This window comes from Danio aesculapii, chromosome 19 (assembly GCF_903798145.1).
Source record: "Danio aesculapii chromosome 19, fDanAes4.1, whole genome shotgun sequence".
Lineage (NCBI taxonomy): Eukaryota > Metazoa > Chordata > Actinopteri > Cypriniformes > Danionidae > Danio > Danio aesculapii.
Window position 1 is genome coordinate 27,679,769 of NC_079453.1, and position 19,429 is coordinate 27,699,197.

The following is a 19,429-nucleotide window of genomic DNA, read 5'->3' on the forward strand; positions in this document are numbered from 1 at the left end:
ACCCTGGAGAAAAGCTACTGACAATTGGAAGCGGATAGCCACTACTAAAATCATCAACGCAGTCTACCTCACAAAATCAAATAGAAAAAGAGTCCACACTTCAGCTCTGCTCATTGTGCATAAGTATGGTTGTAGAGCTCTCATATATGTTCTTATGCTCCATTCAGTTTCATATGTGAGAAGACCAGAGCCGTTTTGGTGGATAATGACTTCTGGGTGCTTCCTGGGTCCATCGTAAATGAAGAGCAGTGTGTGGTCCTGTTTGGTGATCTTTTCATCCGAAATAACGAGCCCCCTCACATCTGTCACTGTTATTTAAGCTCCTCCTGCTGCGAATCCATCACCGCATCGCTGATGCTCCATACCTGAGAGACACACACGCTTTCTGTTATTGTTGCGGTATGTGATTAGGTTTTATGACATCTTTGAGTTTGGACATAAATCATTCTGTTCCACTCGGGTATCAAAGTCTTTTTCCACGCGCCATAGCAACAGATACGGCACTTTATCTTCTGTCAGAAGAGTTTCCACTGTGATCAATTATTTATGAAATTACTACACAATAATGGAAGCTTTGAACAGGTGAAAGAAAAACACAGTTCAGGCTTATTTACATGCAGATGTGTCCTGAATCGGTCACTTGACAAGTGTAAAGCACAAGTGTCTCTGTTATTTCGTTTAAAGTCAGATGAAAAATCCCTGATGTTCTCAACAGCACTCTCAAAACAGGAAAAACACTGCCATTAATTCATTTAGCATGGGTTTACTGCAGTACCAGTAGAGCTTAGTTTTGTAGCAGGATTGGGATAAATATATTCAATTAATCGTTATTTCTTTAGTGCTTTTACAATGTAGATTGTGTCAAAACAGCTTAACATAGAGAAAAGTGAATAAAAAGCCAACAATATTTGAGATAGTGGAACATCCAAATCAAGTATGCAGGAGAGTAGTAGAATATTTGTGTAGTTCTAGTCACATTTAAATTTGGTTCAGTTCAGTATAGCTTATATGTTACTGTTGAAATAATTCAGTTTACTTTACTACTACTTTAATCCACCAAAGAGCAGCTCCACCGGCCCCAACCAAGACATTTATCAAATGTATTAAAGGCTAAATGGAATGTAATTACAGCAATTGCTGGTATTAAACTGTGACATGTGCATTGATATGTATGCTTAATGTATTCGGTTGTCATAGAAACCCCATAGTTGCATTTCAACGTGGCAATGAGGTGTTATATGGCTTTTAACTGTGATTGTGATGTGAGATATTATGGATTTAAATGTAAATATGAATACAATTTATATTTAAGCGGTTTAAACAGATGATATTGTTTTAGTAAATTGAATATCTCAATCATGCCTTTAAAATTATGGAACAAAAATTTAGTTTTTGATTTAATTTTCCCTGTTAGAACAGACATGGACTAATTGGCAAGATATTCTGTTAAAAAGGTTGCTAAATGATTTTAAGTTTACCTAGTGCATGTTTTATAAATATTTATTTTTATAAATATTGTACTTAAGATTGCAAATGTTTTATTTGCTTGATGTGTTTGTCATGTTTTGACAATAAAAAAACTTTAACATTATGGCTTTAACACGGGAGCAAAAATCTACCTTAAAACTCTCTCTATATATTCTTTATCATTCTATAACTACCAAACTACGTATATTTTTTATATATATATTTATATAAATATTTTATATATCCGCCCCCAATTTCTGTTTAGCGGAGAGAAGATTTTTTCGACACATTTCTAAACTTTTTAATATTTAATAACTCATTTCTAATAACTGATTTATTTTATCTTTGACATGATGACAGTTTATAATATTTTACTAGATATTTTTCAAGACACTTCTATACAGCTTAAAGTGACATTTAAAGGCTTAATTAGGTTAACTAGGCAGGTTAGGGTAATTAGGCAAGTGTGACTGTAGACAGTCGAAAAAAATAGCTTAAAGGGGCTAATAATTTTGACCTTAAAATGGTTCACAAAAAAATTAAAAACTGCTTTTATTCTAGCCAAAATAAAACAAATAAGACTTTCTCCAGAACAAAAATATTATCAGACATACTGTGAAAATGTCCTTGCTCTGTTAAACATCATTTGGGAAATATTTAAGAAAGAAAATTAAAATTCAAAGAGGGGCTAATAATTCTGACTTCAAATGTATATATACAGTTAGGTCCATAAATATTGGGACATTTATGAATACACATCTTGTACGTTTCATTCAAATCCATTGTGTTTGTGTATAGAGCCAAAAATGTTTGAATTGTGTTGATTTCCAAATATTAATGGACCTAATTGTATATATTTATTGTTATTTTTTATTATATTAACCTGTAGCATTTTAATTCAAGCCTAATGAACATTCTCTCCTCTTCTTTTTTCTCTGAAAGTGTGGTGGTTTTAATGTCAGTGTTTGGTGCTCAAACCATCTCTCTCCATTTTAGATGTCATGACTCCTTATAACTGGCACATAAAAAACAATACTGAGTTCTCAGAGCATCTTTAAATATTCCAAATAATTAGACCCTGTATTATTTATTAATAATACTATTATTTATTAATATTTATTAATAATATTATATATGTTAGTATTAAAATAGTACAGCATCCGTCATGTGAAACTAACAAAGTAGACTGATGTGTTTAGCTTTAGCTTAAAATTGACAAAGACTTTGTAGTTAAAATAAAATGTATTCAAACTTTATTTTCACCTGAACTATATTGCACTGATTCTCTGGCACTGAAAGCTGCACTCTCCTGATGGATACTTTAAAAAGCTAGGGTGAAAGGCTTAGTTCACTCTGTAATTAAAATTCTCTCATCGTTTTCTTTTCCTTCACATCGTTCTAAACCCACAGACATTTTATTCACCTTTGGAATATAAATAAAAAGAGATTCAATACTGAATCTCTGGGTATGTTTTGCTGCATGTTTCAGAATAAAAATCCAGAGTGTGCTGTCTACAATTTTGCAAATCTGAAATATGTTACTTAGGATACGTTTTTGTTGCATGATTCAGATACAGATTCGTCGTGTTCACGTCCAGGAGAAAGCTTGTTGTACAGATCACCTTGTGAACCACCGACCTAATCCAAGGATTATAGAATACACAAGACATGTCACTCATATGGTGAATGAAGCCCCGCCTACTTGAACAGGAGCTAATCATCGATAGTTATAGACTGACGTTTCTCTGGGGGAGGGGTTCGAACTAGACGCGTGCTTTTTGACAATTTGGTGGTCAACAAACGCACTGGAATCTTAGCAAATACTTGCCTCACAGACAAAAGAAATATATCTAAACAAAGATTAAAATCTGTACTTTTAAATGAACCAAGTGCACTTGAAAACAACAGTTTTTTAGTGTTGTAATCTGTATGAAACGAACGCGAGGTACAGTCAGTCCTGTCAAGCGCACATCACATGACAGCAACTACTCAAACACCCAAAAACGTGTAAACACAGAGTAGCTGTCATTTCTGGAAGAGATTTATCATCAAGACCAAGTTGTGGATTACTTCAGAAGACCAGCGCAACCTGTCGAAGCATTATTCAGAGGACGATAATGTGTAGAATGGCCATAAACGAGGTTGGTGTCATGATCGCGTTCCTTTCAAGTGCGCATGTGCATTGGTTTGGGCAACCTGAAAATATGGCGATTTGGTTTGATTCGAAACTTTAGAAACTAAACTTATGAGACAGTTGTAGTTTAATTCTTGTAGTTTAATTCTGTAGTTTAATTTGTGGTTCCTAATATGAAATGTAATCGTAAGCTTAGCAAACAGTTTTGGAGAATTTGCTGCTGAGTGTCTGAACACACTGCTCGAGAGGCAATTCAAACATCGCCCCCTAGTGAAATTGCTTTCCTATAAGGGACTTTTCCTAAACCCAACCAATAGAGTGCACTGCGACCATGTAGCTTTACTTTTTTTACATTGCTTTTTATAACTCTTTTGTAAAATTGTTCACCAGCCACAAACAATGTGAGCTACTGAGTACACTGGAATAATAGCCCTTTTGAAGATGGATAACTGACAAACATATTAGTTTACAATTCATAGACACTGTAAAGTTGATTTGTGGTGTTTACTTGATGTTGTGCAATGAACTGCACAAAATAATCCCTAATTCATCAATAACATGACTCTGTAGAAATCAAGTGTTTTTTTTTACATAGAAACTGCAGTCAAATGTGTGTTGAAGTTTTTGTTGTTTCACAAAAATTTAGGCTGAAGTAGATCTTTCCAATGAGCCTGTGTTAGAGATTTCTGTCCTTTTAATAAAAGTCAGTTCAAAACTCTGATGCTTCCAGCTGTCTGTAAAGAGATTTTTAAAAATCAAATAAAAATAAATGCAAATGAGTGCTTTCATCCAAATCTTCTAAACACTTATGATTGCTAATTTAGTTTTTTGCATTTATTTACATAAACATTGATCTATTAACCAAATTTGGTCAAATAGCTCTCAAGCATTCTTACCTAATGCACTAAAACCTGTGCAGACTTGTTTTTTGTGTGTTGTGGCAACACATTAGAGTTTCAGCAAGAACCAGCGAGATATTTCGTACAAGTAGCCTAATGGTTTATCTTCAAGCAAGTAAACAGACTAAACTGTCTCAGCCAAACCTTTCGGTGGAAAAAAAGTATCTGTTTTAGACAGTAGAAAGCACATTCCCTAGGGCAGTAATATTCCATTCCGAACACGTAAGTCTTTGTCTCTCATTTTGTTTTGTTTTTTAATGGTACTGCTGTAATTAACATCTCACCTCTCTTCCTCATCAAGCTGATCATTATGAGCGGGGTCTATGGGTAATTGCCATAGCAATCTGACATCTCATTGGCATTTAGGAACGTGAAGCGCATCACTTGCATTCCTCACTGCTTCATATGTTATGCATGAGACCCACTTAAATGTACCTGCCATCACATAGCATCTGCAATGTGTTGACCTCAAGATATTTGGTGGAAATGAGGAGAAACAACTGAATCTTCACTGTTAAAGTGATAGTTACCCTCAAATTTTTTCATGAAAATATCGTTTCTCATGGTCATGCGATGGCAGTGAATAGTGACCAGCATCAGGCCTTCAACACAGATTTTATTCTTGTGTGCTGTTGGGGATGTTTTCATCCACTCTAGACTGATTTTGAGTCTTAATTTGGCCACAACTTTCTCTTTGTTTCAGCAAATGGGTATGATTTTTTGGTGACAAATCTTATTTTGAAGCATATTTTGGGAAAATACTTTGAAAATTCAACAATACACTCTGGCCAAATTAACAATGAAGGGTTTCCGCTATGCTTGTGACTGTTTTTGCCCCATTGACTTCCATTATAATGACATTTTCTAATGAGAATGCGTATAATCATGCGTTCTTTAATGTTGGTGGTTTTTCAATTTGGAAATTTGTCCTTTGTCCATTTGTAAATTCATCCGTTTGTCCATTGTTCATCAGTTACAGTGCAAAAAAGCTTAGTTTCTGGCTTTTAAATAGAGTATAGTGTGTGTGTTTGGGTATGTACTGTATGTGTGTAAAAGAGAGTGTGTAAGAAAGACCTTTGCACACATACCTTGATCTTTTTGAGAAAATAAAAAGCTGAGAACATAGTAAGTGTATTTATGCACACACACTATAATTTGCTGTTATACTCCATATAAAAGCCAGAAACGTTTTTGCACAGGCCTAGCTAAAGGGTTAATGGTGCCAACTGATGATCAAAAGTAAAAATGACAAATTTTACCTCTTCCCAACAGGGAAAACCACCAACAATCAAGAATGCATTATAATATGGTGTCATAGCTATGCAATCAACAAACTGTTGTTATAATAGAAGTCAATTGGGGCAAAAACAACCAAGAACATAATGAAAGGGTAGTCAATTTAAACAATACATAAGCGTTAATAGTAACACAGATTGTCACACTTTCCATATATTTGAAGTGGTCTTTGGGTGCATGACAGGACTAAGAGAAAATAAACCAAAATAATATGTAAAAGTCCTGTAATACACTGCTGAATATTCCAAATATTTTGGTGGTTTGTGAGTTTGGTGAAAAATAAATGTGCCGCTCATTTATTTTTACCAAACTCACAAACCACCAAAATATTTGGAATATTCAGCATCATTGCGAACAAAATCGAAAACTTCCCTACAATGTAGCATATATCGATGGGCACTCTTTACTGCTCAATGAGCGGCATCTTTCGAATGAGATGTTAAACCGAGATCCTGACTCTCTGTGGTCGTTAAAAATCACAGGATGTCCTTGGGGTAGGGGTTTAACCCCAGCATCCTGGCCAAATTTGCCCACTGGCATCTGTCCATCATGGCTTGCTAACCATCCCCATTTCATAATTGGCTTCATCACTCTGTCTTCTCTCCACCAATCAACTGGTGTGCGGTCTGCCGCAATATGGCTGCCGTCGCATCATCCAAGTGGATGCTGCACACTGGTGGTGGATGAGGAGGTTTCCCCCAAGAATGTGTAAAGCGCTTTGAGTGTCCAGAAAACTGCTATATAATTGTAAGGAATGGATAATTATATGAAAAACAGTATGCAAGCAGAGTAGTATATCAGAATTCATAATATTCGAAAACACAGTAGGTGAGAAGTACCTGGATGGACCACTTCTTCTGGTGATAATCTAAAATGTACTGCTAATGGACACTTTACTATCCCATATACAACTGATGCAGATTGGTCACGTGATAATGTAGTAATAATAAATGTATGTCTGAATTCCATTCATACCCACATTTATACTATATAATGCACTGTTCTTATGGTCATGAAGTATGGTCATATTTAAATGTAGTACCCACACAATACTATACCATTTCAGATGCAGATTACATTTTTAATGTGACCAGTCTGTGATACTTTGTTCTAATTTATGTGTAATGCCATTTATATGGACTAACACAAATGCTCATTTTTAAACAATGAATTCATTTACATCTGTTGAGTAAACTTTCAATTTACAGCAGGGAAAATAAGTATTGAACATGTCACAGTTTTTCTCAGAAAGCATATTTCTAAAGGTGCTGTTGACTTGGTGTTGATAGCATCCAAAGAAATACATAAATGCATAAAAAACTAAATTAATTAGTTTACAAATTAAGTTATGTATAATAAGGAAATGACTAAGGGAAAAAGTATTGAACACACGAAGAAAGGGATGTGCAGACAGGTAGTGAAAGCCCAGACAGCAGCTGAAATCTCTCAGTTTGCCCTTCCTCGTTGTAAATTAATATTCGCTGCTTCAGTCCAACATCTACATTAGCAGGATGATAAAGATGAAACCAGAGTGGACATTTCAGCAAGACAATTATCCAAACCACAGCAAGGGAACTCTCAAATGCTTTCAGAGAAAGAAAATCAAGCTGTTGAATGGCCCAGCCAATCACCTAATTTTAATCCAATAGAAAATACTAAATAAAGATCAGGTTGGATAGACAAAACCCCAGAACCATCAAGATGTTTACACTCAGTTTAAGTCTAAGTTTAACAATGTCATTTTTCAGATTTTTTTTATTTTTTTTTTTTTATGTTTGTATTGTTTGGGTTTTTACCAAAATCTGGTTCAATTAAATGTTAAAAGCTCCTTTAATCCCAGGAAAAATCATAACGTGTTCAATACTTATTTTCCCTGCTGTAATTTTGTTCAAAATTCCATCTCTTATCTCAGATTAAGATGAGGAGATAACTGTGAGGCACTATTTTAAAAAAGCTGAGTTTTTCTGACCAATTGGAAATGAAACTGGCTCAACCAATTGCTAGCGAGGATGGGCAAGGACTTTCGTTTTGGGTGACCAGTAGCAAACAGGGAAGTGTTTATTAAACCTGAAATCAAATCTTGCACTTCTGTAGTGATGCCAGTGCTTCTGAAACACATTTCAGCTTTAAAAGAATTGTGTTATGTCACTCTCAGCTTGTTATACACAATACTGTTATGTTCTTATTTCAGTAATCTTTTATAAATGTATCTGCAGATTATTAACTGTCGAGAAAAAACAAAACAAACATTAACACATTACATTTTGGAACATGTAGTTCTTGGTAAAATGATCATGACAGATGTTCCTTGCACAACATGATTTACTTAAGTACATGTTCCTGAATAAACATCTTTTGTTGGTCCTGAAAGTATTTTCACACAATTACAGCCACAACCCCGTCACAGATTCAGAGGGAAATTATAGGCTGTTATGAATGTTGTTCAGACCTCAAAATGTAACGCTGCCTGCAAATCTTCTTACTTATCAGTCTAGATACTGTAATTATGAAATTATGTGATTTTGGTTCAGATAAAAATGAATGTTTTGCGTAGATTCATATGATTTTGGTCTGTTTTATTTCTCTGTCAAAAATAATAGTAATATTATATTGGTGTAAATCCCTTATGTACTATTGGGGATGTTTTCATCCACTCTGGCGTGATGATGTGTCTTAATGTAGCCATACCTTTTTCTGTGTTTCAGATAGCAGAATGGTTTTTGGTGACAACTCTTATTTTAAGAAAACGCTCAGAATTTATAAAAAACTCAATGATAAACTAATTTACTCCCCTTTTTGAAAACATCCACTAAATTAAACTGCTGTAAAAATGCATCAGATTAAGTTTTTTTTCTAATTTTTTTGCATGAATCTGTTAATCAACCTCAGTCCTGATCAAAACTACTAAGTTGCTTAGAAAATTACTGGATGTTAACTCTTTAAATGCCAAATTCATAAATGATGTCACTGATTTGGTCAAAAAAAGCACACAAAATGACTTATTTTCAATATTTGAAGTAATCATGGACTGGATTTTTTTTTAGCTTTTATCAAAGTCTTGGACATGTGAAGCAGCATTGCCTTTGATGCACAGTTTTTGATTAATTTGCTATTTGTTTCATCCTAATTTACTTTTGCTGGCTGTTTTGCCCCATTGACTTCCATTGTAACCATATTTTTTGATTGCAAAACCATGACACCATATTATAATGCATTTTTGATTGTAGGTGGTTTTCTCTGTTGGGGAAAGGTAAAATTGGTAATTTTTACTGTTGATCATCAGTTGGCACCATTAACCCTTTAGACAGGCCTGTGCAAAAAAAAAGCTTAGTTTCTGGATTTTATACGGAGTATAACAGCAAATAAAGTGTGTGTATGTGTGTCTGTGAGAGTGACCTTTATGCACTTACCTTGATGTGTCTGAGAAAATCAAAATGTGCATTTCAGCTCTCAGAACTACATGGAGTGAGTAAAAGCAAAGACTGTATTTACAATATGCACCGTCAAATGTGGTTATAACGGAAGTCAATAGGACAGAAACAGCCACCAACATTAAATTAGGGAAAAAAAGTTAAATCTAACAGTGCATCAAAGCCAATGTTGTAAGTAATCGTTCACATGTCTAAGATTGTGATAAAAGGTTAAAAAAATTCTGTCCACAAATACTTTTTATATTGAAAATACGTCATTTTGAGCATTTTTTTCACCAAATAAGTGACATCATTTGTGAACTTAGCAATTAAATAGTTAAAATACTGTAATTTTCTAAACAATTTAGTAGTTTTGATTAGGACTGAAGTTGAGTAACAGATTCATGCAAAAAAATATTTATCTGATGCATTTTTACAGATGTTTAATTCAGTAAATGTTTAACAAAAAGGTAGTAAATTTGAGCAGTACATAAGGGATATTATCACTGTTTGTTATCATTATTATCAGGTTTGTTCTTTTAATTGTCGTATTGGAATTCAGTACATCAAAATACATAAAAAATAGCACATTTTACCCCTGAAGCGAGCAAAAAACTTGTACAGCAGTATAATCAATTACCTTCAGCAGTGACTCACAATGTAGAAGCAGGAAATCCTATGTTTTACAGCCTAGGAAACACAAAAGCTTTGCTTCCATTTCAGCTCTTAGAGTGAGTTTCAGCTCGTCAACCTAATAACCTCCAGCCTAATTGCAAATTAAAGTGTCAGATGTTTTCAGGTGCTTTTGCATTTGCATTATATACCCGATCTCATTCGCCACACAAGCACATTCCGTTCTAATAAGCGGGACTGAATTCTCATTAAGTCTGAACCGTTTTTTCTTCCATCCATGAGTACCCTTAAGGCAGATAATTGAGTTTGTTTATCTTGTGTTTGCAGTGGTGTATGTCTGCTGCAAGTGGGAGACGTTTCGCAAGTTGATGGTGGAGTTCTGGAGGCAGGGTTTTCCTCAGGAGGAGTACGCTTTCTTCTTCATCGACCTGTTTGGACGCAGTTTGCAGAGCCATCCTGCCAGACCATGGGCAAGAGGAGATGCTGATGACAATGCAGCCAAAGAGGCCTTTAAAGTGAGTTTTGGTCTACATGTGCTGATGGGAATAGAAATAATAACCAGATTGAGACTTTAGAGTCTACAGAGAGGGGTCTAGATGAATTTCAGATGTGGCCCAGATGTGTCTTTTTCTAAAATATAGAAAATATTATCCAAAATATTCTTCAAAAATCTTTCAAATATAATTTGCTGATAATACTAATTATTAACATGATCAATCACCAGCTATTATTGTATTGGTCTAATCAGCGTTAAATATAGTTTTTCTGTTTAATATATTTATGAAATTTAAAAAAAATATATAAAAAGTATTTATTTCAAAAATGATTATTGATAATAATGCACTGTCAACAAAGTGACTTTACTATCACTTTTTATTTTTATGTGCGTTATTAAAAAGATCACAAAGATATTAAGATACAAAAGTAATTGATAATTAAAAGAAAATTTTCTTAAACATCAAAGCAGCATAACAATTTATAAATAAGATAATGAGTCTTGGCGATGCGGTGGCGCAGTGGGCAGCGCTGTCACCTTACAGCAAGAAAGTGGCACAGGAGTTTGCATGTTATCCCCATGTTCGTGTGGGTTTCCTCCGGGTGCTCCGGTTTCCCCCACAGTCCAAAGACATGTGGTATAGGTGAATTGGGTAAGCTAAAATTGACCATAGTGTATGTGTGTGTGAATGAGAGTGTATGGATGTTTCCCGGTGATGGGTTGCAGATGGAAGGGCATCCACTGCGTAAAACATATGCTGGAAAAGTTGTTGGTTCATTCCACTGTGGCGACCCCAGAATAATAAAAGAGACTAAGCTGAAAAGAAAATAAATGAATGAATGAATGAATGAATAATGTGTCTTTGAAGTAATCATGCTAAAAATGTTGCTTTGAATAACAGAATTAAATTACATTTAAAGAAATACTCAAATATAAAGTATAGTTATTTTAAAATCTAACAATATCTTAAAATGTATTTATATTTACTATATTTTATTCTTATGCAGCCCTGACAACCAAAGAAATACATACAGTTGGAGTCAGAATTATTAGCCCCCCTTTCAATTAAGAAAAAAAAAAAATATATATATATATATATATATATTTTCCAAATAATGTTTAACAAAGCAAGGAAATGCTCAGTATGTCCTATAATATTTTTTTCTTCTGGAGAAAGTGTTATTTGTTTTATTTTGGCTAGAATAAATTTATTAATATATATAATATAATAAACATTTAAAGGTCAAAATTATTAGCCCCTTTAAGCTATATATATATATATATATATATATATATATATATATATATATATATATATATATATATATATATATATATATTACTATATATTATTATTATTATTATTATTATTATTATTATTATTATTATTTATTTATTTTATTTTATTTTATTTTATTTTTTCGATTGTCTGCAGAACAAACCATCGATATACAATGATTGACTAATTACCCTAACCTGCCTAGTTAACCTAATTAACCTAGTTAAGTCTTAAAATGTCACTTTAAGCTGTATAGAAGTGTCTTGAAAAATATTTAGCAAAATATTATATACTGTCATCATGACAAAGATAAAATAAATCAACTATTAGAAATGAGTTATTAAAACTATTATGTTTAGAAATGTGTTGAAAAAATTTTTCTCTCCATTAAACAGAAAAATGGGGAAAAAATAAACAGGGGGGCAAATAATTTAGGGGCACTAATAATTCTGACTTGCAACAGTTTATGAAAAGAAAACAAATCTGGGCTATTCTACAGCTTGATTTCCTTTTTCTGAAACCATTTAAGAGTTTCCTTGGCTGTGTTTTGGATCATTGTCTTGCTAAAATGTCCACTATGGTTTCATCTTCATCATCCTGCAAATGTAGATGTTGGACTGAAGCATTAATTTATAATGAGGAATGGCAAAGGCTTGCTGAATAGCTACTGAGAGATTTCAGCTGCTGTCTGGGCTTTCACTGCCTTTTTACATCTCCCTTTCTTCATGTGTTCAATACTTTTTATTTTAAAAAATTTTATTACTCATAACTTAATTTGTGAACTAATTCGATTTGTTTTCTTTTTATAAATGTGTTATTTTGTTTGTTATCAACATCTGGTGAAAATTTCAAGTCAACAGTATCTTTAAAAATCTGTTTTCTAAGAAAAATGGGGATGTTTTGAATACGTATTTATTTTAAGTTTATTATTTTATTCACTGACGTTTTCAATGTACCAACACAACAATAACCATGTCGAATCTTAAAAAAAACACCAGACACTGTCCACAGATTTCAAAAGGGAAATGCATAGGCATATTTACTGTAAAACCATATTTGTGCAGGTCTTTGCCGATGGTGATTAGCAGGCAGCTGCAGCTGTGTTTCCTCTTTTCAGATCAGACAGATAGACACACACTGAGGAATGTGCTGTGTTTGGCTCAGAGTCACGAGAAATATGACTGGATATTTGAAATATGCGGAAATATGACAGCATGGTGAAGGCTGTCACATGGCTTCATGTCTTCATATGGCTCAGTGCCAACACTCACCCCCTACTGAGGCTGAAAATGAACTTTATACATGTTTATTTAGGCTGAAGCGATTATTTTCTTTAGCTATCTGAAACCTTATTTTTGGAGAAGTGTGCGTTAGTGTAATTGATGAGATCTGGTGGAAATGTGTGCACGCTTCTATTAAAAGCTCATTTTAAAATGAAAAGATGATTCCATAAATAGTTATTTATATGATTGATTGAGTCAGTCAATTTCTGTAATGCGCATATAAACAAAACAATGTTTTGGTTTTTGACTTGCCTATTATGCTATTGTTTTGGAGCTCACCCTACAATAAGCTTCCATCCATTCAAGTTAACAATTTTTATCATAATATAATGTACATTTCAACATTAGCTAATTTATTAGTGTTATTTGGTTGAAAATTCCTCTGTTTTTTGAGGGCCTGCTCTGCTCTGATTGGTCTAGTACTGCTGATAATACATGTCAGAACTTAAGCACCCTTTATCGTATCTGAATTTAATCTATGAAGACTTTCTCAGCACTTACAATTATGATATGAACAGATAGGACGGTGTCAATTGTGCTACTCTGCTCTGATTGGTTAGATGGCTCAGTCTGTTTTGATTGTTCTAGTACTGTTTATAATAGGTGTCAGAAATTAAATGCCCTTTATCATATCTGAATTTCATCTTTAAAGACATTCTCAGCACTTACAAACACATGTGATGACATGGTTTTCAACAGAAATTTACCACATGTTGAGTTTCATTGATTCATTGATTCATTTATACATTAATTAATTTTTATCCGCTTGTCTGGGACCCAGAATTCCCTCTCCCCAGACACCTCCTCCAGCTCCTCCAGGGGAATCCAGAAGCGTTCCCAAGCCAGCCGAGAGACATAGTCCCTCCAGCGTGTCCTGGGTCTTCCCCAAGGCCTCCTCCTGGTAGGACATGCCTGGAACACCTCCCTAGGTAGGCATCCAGGAGGCATCTGAAACAGATGCCCGAGCCACCTCAGCTGACTTCTCTCGATGTGGAGGAGCAGCGGCTCTACTCCGAGCTCCTCCCGGGTGACAGAGTTCCTCACCCTATCTATAAGGGTGTACCCTGCCACCCTGCGAAAGAAACTAATTTCGGCCGCTTGTATCTGAGGTCCTGTGCTTTAGGTCAAGACCCAAAGCTTATGACCATTGTTGAGAGTAGGAATGTAGATTGACCATTAAATCGAGAGCTTTGCTTTTTGGCTCGGCTCCTTCTTTACCACAACAGACTGGTACATCGACTGCATTACTGCTGCCACTGCACCGGTCCGCCTGTCAATCTCACGTTCCATCCTTCCCTCACTCGTGAACAAAACCCAAGATACTTGAACTCCTCCACCTGGGGTATGGTCTTTCCTCCTACCTGGAGATGGCATACCACCTTTTTCTAGTGGAGCACCATGGCCTCGGACTTGTAGGTGCTGATTCTCCAGCTGTGTCACACTCTGCAGCAACCCACTCCAGTGCACACTGAAGTTCCTTCTTCAATGAAGCCAACAGAACAACATCGTCTGCGAATAACAGATGAAATCCTCTAGTCCCATAACCAAATCCTCTCCAGCCCAAGGCTGCGCTTTGAAGTTCTGTGCATAAAAATTCTGAACAGAATTGGTGACAAAGGGCAGCCCTGTCGGAGTCCAACATGCACTGGAAACAAATCTGACTTATTGCCGGCAATGCGAACCAAACTCCTACTCTGTTCATACAGGGACGAGACAGCCCTTAACAGTGCGCCTCTGACCCTATACTCCCACTGCACCCTCCACAGAATGCCACAAGGGACACATTTGAATACTTTCTCTAAGTCCACAAAACACATGTGGACTGGTTGGTCATACTCCCATAAACCCTCGAGCACCCTGGTGAGGGTATAGAACTGGTCCAGTGTACCACATCCTGGACGGAAACCGCATTGTTCTTCCTGGATCCTAGGTTTAACCATTGGCCAGATCCTCCTCTTCAGTACCCTGGCATAGACTTTCCCAGGGAGTCTGAAGAGTGTGATCCCCCTATAGTTGGAGCACACCCTCAGGTCCCCCTTCTTAAAAATGGGAGCCACCACCCAGTTGCCGAGTCCAAAGGGTACTGTCCCCGACCTCCATGCGATATTGTAGACACGTGTCAGCCAAGACAGCCCAACAATATCCAGAGACCTAAGATACACAGGGTTGAGTTGAGTTTCCACCTAAAATTTCCTCTACTTCCTCTTCCTGATACAAATATCTTGATGGTAAACTGTCATTTGAGTCTCACATAAATGAATTGTTCAAAAAGGTTAAGGCCTGTTTTCTGTTTTCTTTACAGAAGCAAATGTTCTTTTATGCACTCTTCAAAGCAGGATTTGGTCAAATTAACAGTATTACCAATTTTGGATTATGGTGATTTGATTTACAGATCAGCTTCAAAAGCTCTCCTTCACAAACTGGATGTTATTTATCATGCAGCAATTAGTTTTGTTACTGGTGCGCCATTTAATACTCATCACTGTCAACTGTATTCTTTACTGAATTAGCCTTCTCTTCAGTCACGTCGACAAATTCATTGGTTTCTGTTCATTTACAAAACTCTTATTGGGAAAACTCCACTATATTTACAGTCACTTCATAACACTCAAAAATGAGATATGAACAGGAGGGATGGTGTCTGTTTTGATGTATCAATTTGAACCTAAATTGAATTGTATGCAAAGTGCATTCAGTTTTGCAGCACAGATACTCTTCCTGACCTCAAGTACAATGTTTAATAGACATTTGATATTGACATAGGCAAAGTAGATGTTTGCAGGCAGTCAATGAAGACCATAGACTGGCATTATGAACGTTTGTTACAAGCCTACATAGGTGTGTGCAGAAAGTAAGACTGACATTACTGATGACTTTCAGGAAGTTGAGAATTGCTGTTTTCTTTTGGGAGACAAAAAAAGTTCTACAAATGGTGACACCATCACCATCTGCAGATGCAATATTCATAATATCACAAATTTTGTTTTTCAGAAAGGCACATGAGATTGAGTTTGGATTAGGGTTGACAAATGTATCATGCAGGGACAAAGGGACTAAGCTGAAAATCCTCAGGGACATATTTAGTGATGCATCGATCTTGATTTCTCATGCCCGATTCTGTCTGCAGATTTTTTTTACAAACAAATTGGCCAAATTTGATACACATTTTTAATGTTTAAAGCTAGAGAGTGGTCAACAAACAGGAGTGTTTGTACAGATAGATTTGCTTTACCTATTACCTATAACTATTGCACTTTCATCCAAATTATATTGTATAATTGAAAATAATTAAGTACAAATATAATGATCCGACATTAGCTTTATGCAATTATGCGACACGAAATATAAATGTCATGTTCAAAACAAAAAACAGCAGGCAGAATAAATGAAAATGAATCTTCACTCTCTGCCAGCAGACGGCGCTTAAAGAACAGCAGGAATAATGGCATTTCCTTGGTTACTGTTATAAACATTCTCATGTGGTATTTAATATTCATAAAATACCATCCAAATAGACTCTTTTCACAATACTGTTATGACACGTTTAACTGTCATCATAATCTTAAATCCTTGACAGTTTTAAATATTTAATAAAAAAAGAGAGATTAAAGATTTAAATGCATTTATGTATGTTTTATATCACCTTTGCATCAAATAAAAAACAAAAACAGCAAACTACTGTTTATGCTAGGTGTTTCTAATGCAGCGTCTATGGTGCTGACAGTAACTTTGATGTTATTCTGTCCTCTGGCTGCTATCGTCAATCTCACCCTTTTTTTTTTCCTTTTTCTGAAAGTCTTGATAACACCATCTTGACATTTTTCTTTTATTATTTCATCAAATAGGATTGTAAAAAATGGTTTGTTGTACTCTCCCATTCACTGCGCTCTGAGGTTACCCAACTATGACGACTTCTGAGAAACCCAGAAATGTGAAAGGAGTCCATAGCATCTCTTATGGATACATCATTCTCAAGTGCTGTTGTATTTTAAAATCAGCATAGCAGTCAATAAATGCAACATGGCAGGTCCTGTAAGGGACAAATCAAATGAGTCCAATATATGGGATGTCCTGCCCAATATAGGACAGTTGGTAATCCTAATTTGAATAAAGATTTTATTATTTTTCTAACAATCCCATCTTATATATTTGTATACCACAACAAACACAGGAACTATAAAATAACCTAAATACCATAGAAATAAACTGCTTAGTGATCTGATCATGTATATGACTGGTCTAGGGAAACACACTGACCCTAGCTCGCAGTGCTGTTTTCAAGCCAGGCTCATTCTGACTACGTACACCTATATACATTTCTGGAGAGAGCAAAGTACGTCCCAGGAGCTACTATTTTTGCAGTTTTTGTTTTCGCGAATCCACCAGAGGCCACTGTGTATGCTTTCTCAGATCTTAAATTTCACGACTGCTGTTCTTTCGAAAACCCACCAGAGGCCTCAGTGGATTGACTGACTTACTGACTGACCAACCGATCGATCCCCCCACACAACCAAAAGTGTTTTAAAAAGCACCAGTTGACCTGCCCACCCCCTTCCCTGCCTCACCCTGTTATTTAATTGTTTATTTTATTTTTTGGCTTCTGTTTTTGTCTTACCTGCTTTCTGAAACCGTTCTTCACCAGACTCAAACTCCTTTGTCATGGTCAACTTCGATCTGCAGCTCAAGTCCATCGACATACATGTCGAGCTACCAGACAAACTGGCAACAGAAGAATAGCCATTCATACGGAGGTAAGCAGTCAGCTGGTAAGCGGAAAAAGGAACGGCATCATACAGCCCTGTAGCGTTTGTTTTAAAGATGAAATGCACCCATGCGTAGCTCTGGGTACATAATTGGCGATCTCCAGAAATGTATATACTGTAGGGCTATGTTTTCAGAATAAGTCTACGTTGGCTGTTTTCTAATAAATTGTCCTCATGTTGCGCAGTTCAAACAAGAAAAGCTGTTTTGTTTAATTTTTCGTTCTTTCGACAATGTATCTCACACAATATTATGTCATTGCTTTTCAGTTCATGTCACCAGTATGACCTCTAAGACTGTTTATCTGCACTGACAGAGAAAAATGTAACCATATATCATCTGAAGGCCTGATTTGTTGTGAATTTGATCTTTGACAAACAGCTCTATTGCACACTATGTGAAAGACGATATTCAAAAAAAGTGTAATGTACAGTAGCACTTTAAATGTAACCATTTAACATTCATGTGCAATCAAAAGTAAAGTAGGTGATAACAATATGGGGAAAAATACATTTCCTGAAATATTTGATACCAAATATGTGTTGTGCTTGACAGAACTGGGTGTTTTACAACTCTAAGAAACCACATTATAATGAGTTCTCACACAGACTCGGAGAGGGTCTTATTTACATTCGGTGGTATTAACCAACAGCTGTGGTGAGCTGACATTTACTCACTCAAAGACAGGAATCATTCTATTAGGCTCATTATATAGCTAACCGTTGGTACTGAAATGATTTCATCAAATGTTTGTGTCAGAGGCGACTTTCTTGTTTGGATGTTTAGCTAATAAAAGCTGAAAACTGCAGTGCAAAATAATTTGACAACAAAGCAATGACTGTGTTTATGCTTGTCATCTCCGGTACCGTTTGATGCTTCAGTTCCTTAGTTTAATATTAAAGATTTGCTGTTAATTTACTCACTGTCGGGCCATTTAAGATGTAGGTGATCAACAGTAGAACATTAAAGGAATTTTTAAAGGTAACAGTGTTATTAATAATTTTAAAGCGGTCCTACTTATTTACAAATGTTGGAGTGGTATACTAGAACATAATCTCATGCTTGGTGGTTTATTTGTCACATTAATTTTTCACATCTCTCCACAGTATAATTTATGTACACACTATTTATAACAGTCACTTATTTCCATATATTTGGTGAGAACTTAATGAATTTATGTGTTGTAAATCCAACAGCTCTAATCTTTCCACTGCAGTGCAGACTAGCATGGTGGCGCCCACCTACAGTACGTCATTAAACAACTAATATGATCATTATTAAGATGATTAAATAACAGGATACTTGTTTTTATGGAAATCTCAGGATCTGAATATCACATAATGCACAATTTAATCAATCTGAGCCCAGAATATTGGTCAAGAGGATCACGCAGAACCTTTACATGCTCAGATATAACAGAAATATCAGACTGACAACGTTTTTGTTGTTTTGGCCCTCCCCAACCAGTCAAATTTCTTGATGAGGAAATAATTTAATAATCAAATTTTGATAAATGCAAAGCTTATAGTTCAATGAGTTAATTCACGAAAAGATATGTCTTTTTAAACTAAATATATACCTTTAGTGTGGACTCATCTCCCTTTAGTCTAGATTTTTTATTTATTTATAGACCTTCTTTATTTTTTGCACAGAATGATTATTTCAGCTCATAAGCATTGACATTGATCAAGGATCCTGGATTCAGCTAATTTTATTTTATGCTCAGCTAAAGAAAAAATGGATATATATCTTGGATGGTCTGAGAATGTTT

At 35.3% G+C, this 19,429-nt stretch overlaps 1 protein-coding gene across 1 annotated transcript in view; it reads left to right on the top strand.

Annotated features, from left to right (window-relative positions):
* Window positions 1-19,429, top strand: part of npr1a (natriuretic peptide receptor 1a) — a 189,531-nt gene that overhangs the window by 39,410 nt on the left and 130,692 nt on the right. The window contains exon 3 of the mRNA XM_056479373.1: window positions 10,167-10,354. Coding sequence (XP_056335348.1) covers window positions 10,167-10,354 — 188 coding nt within the window. The remainder of the gene's footprint in view (window positions 1-10,166; window positions 10,355-19,429) is intronic.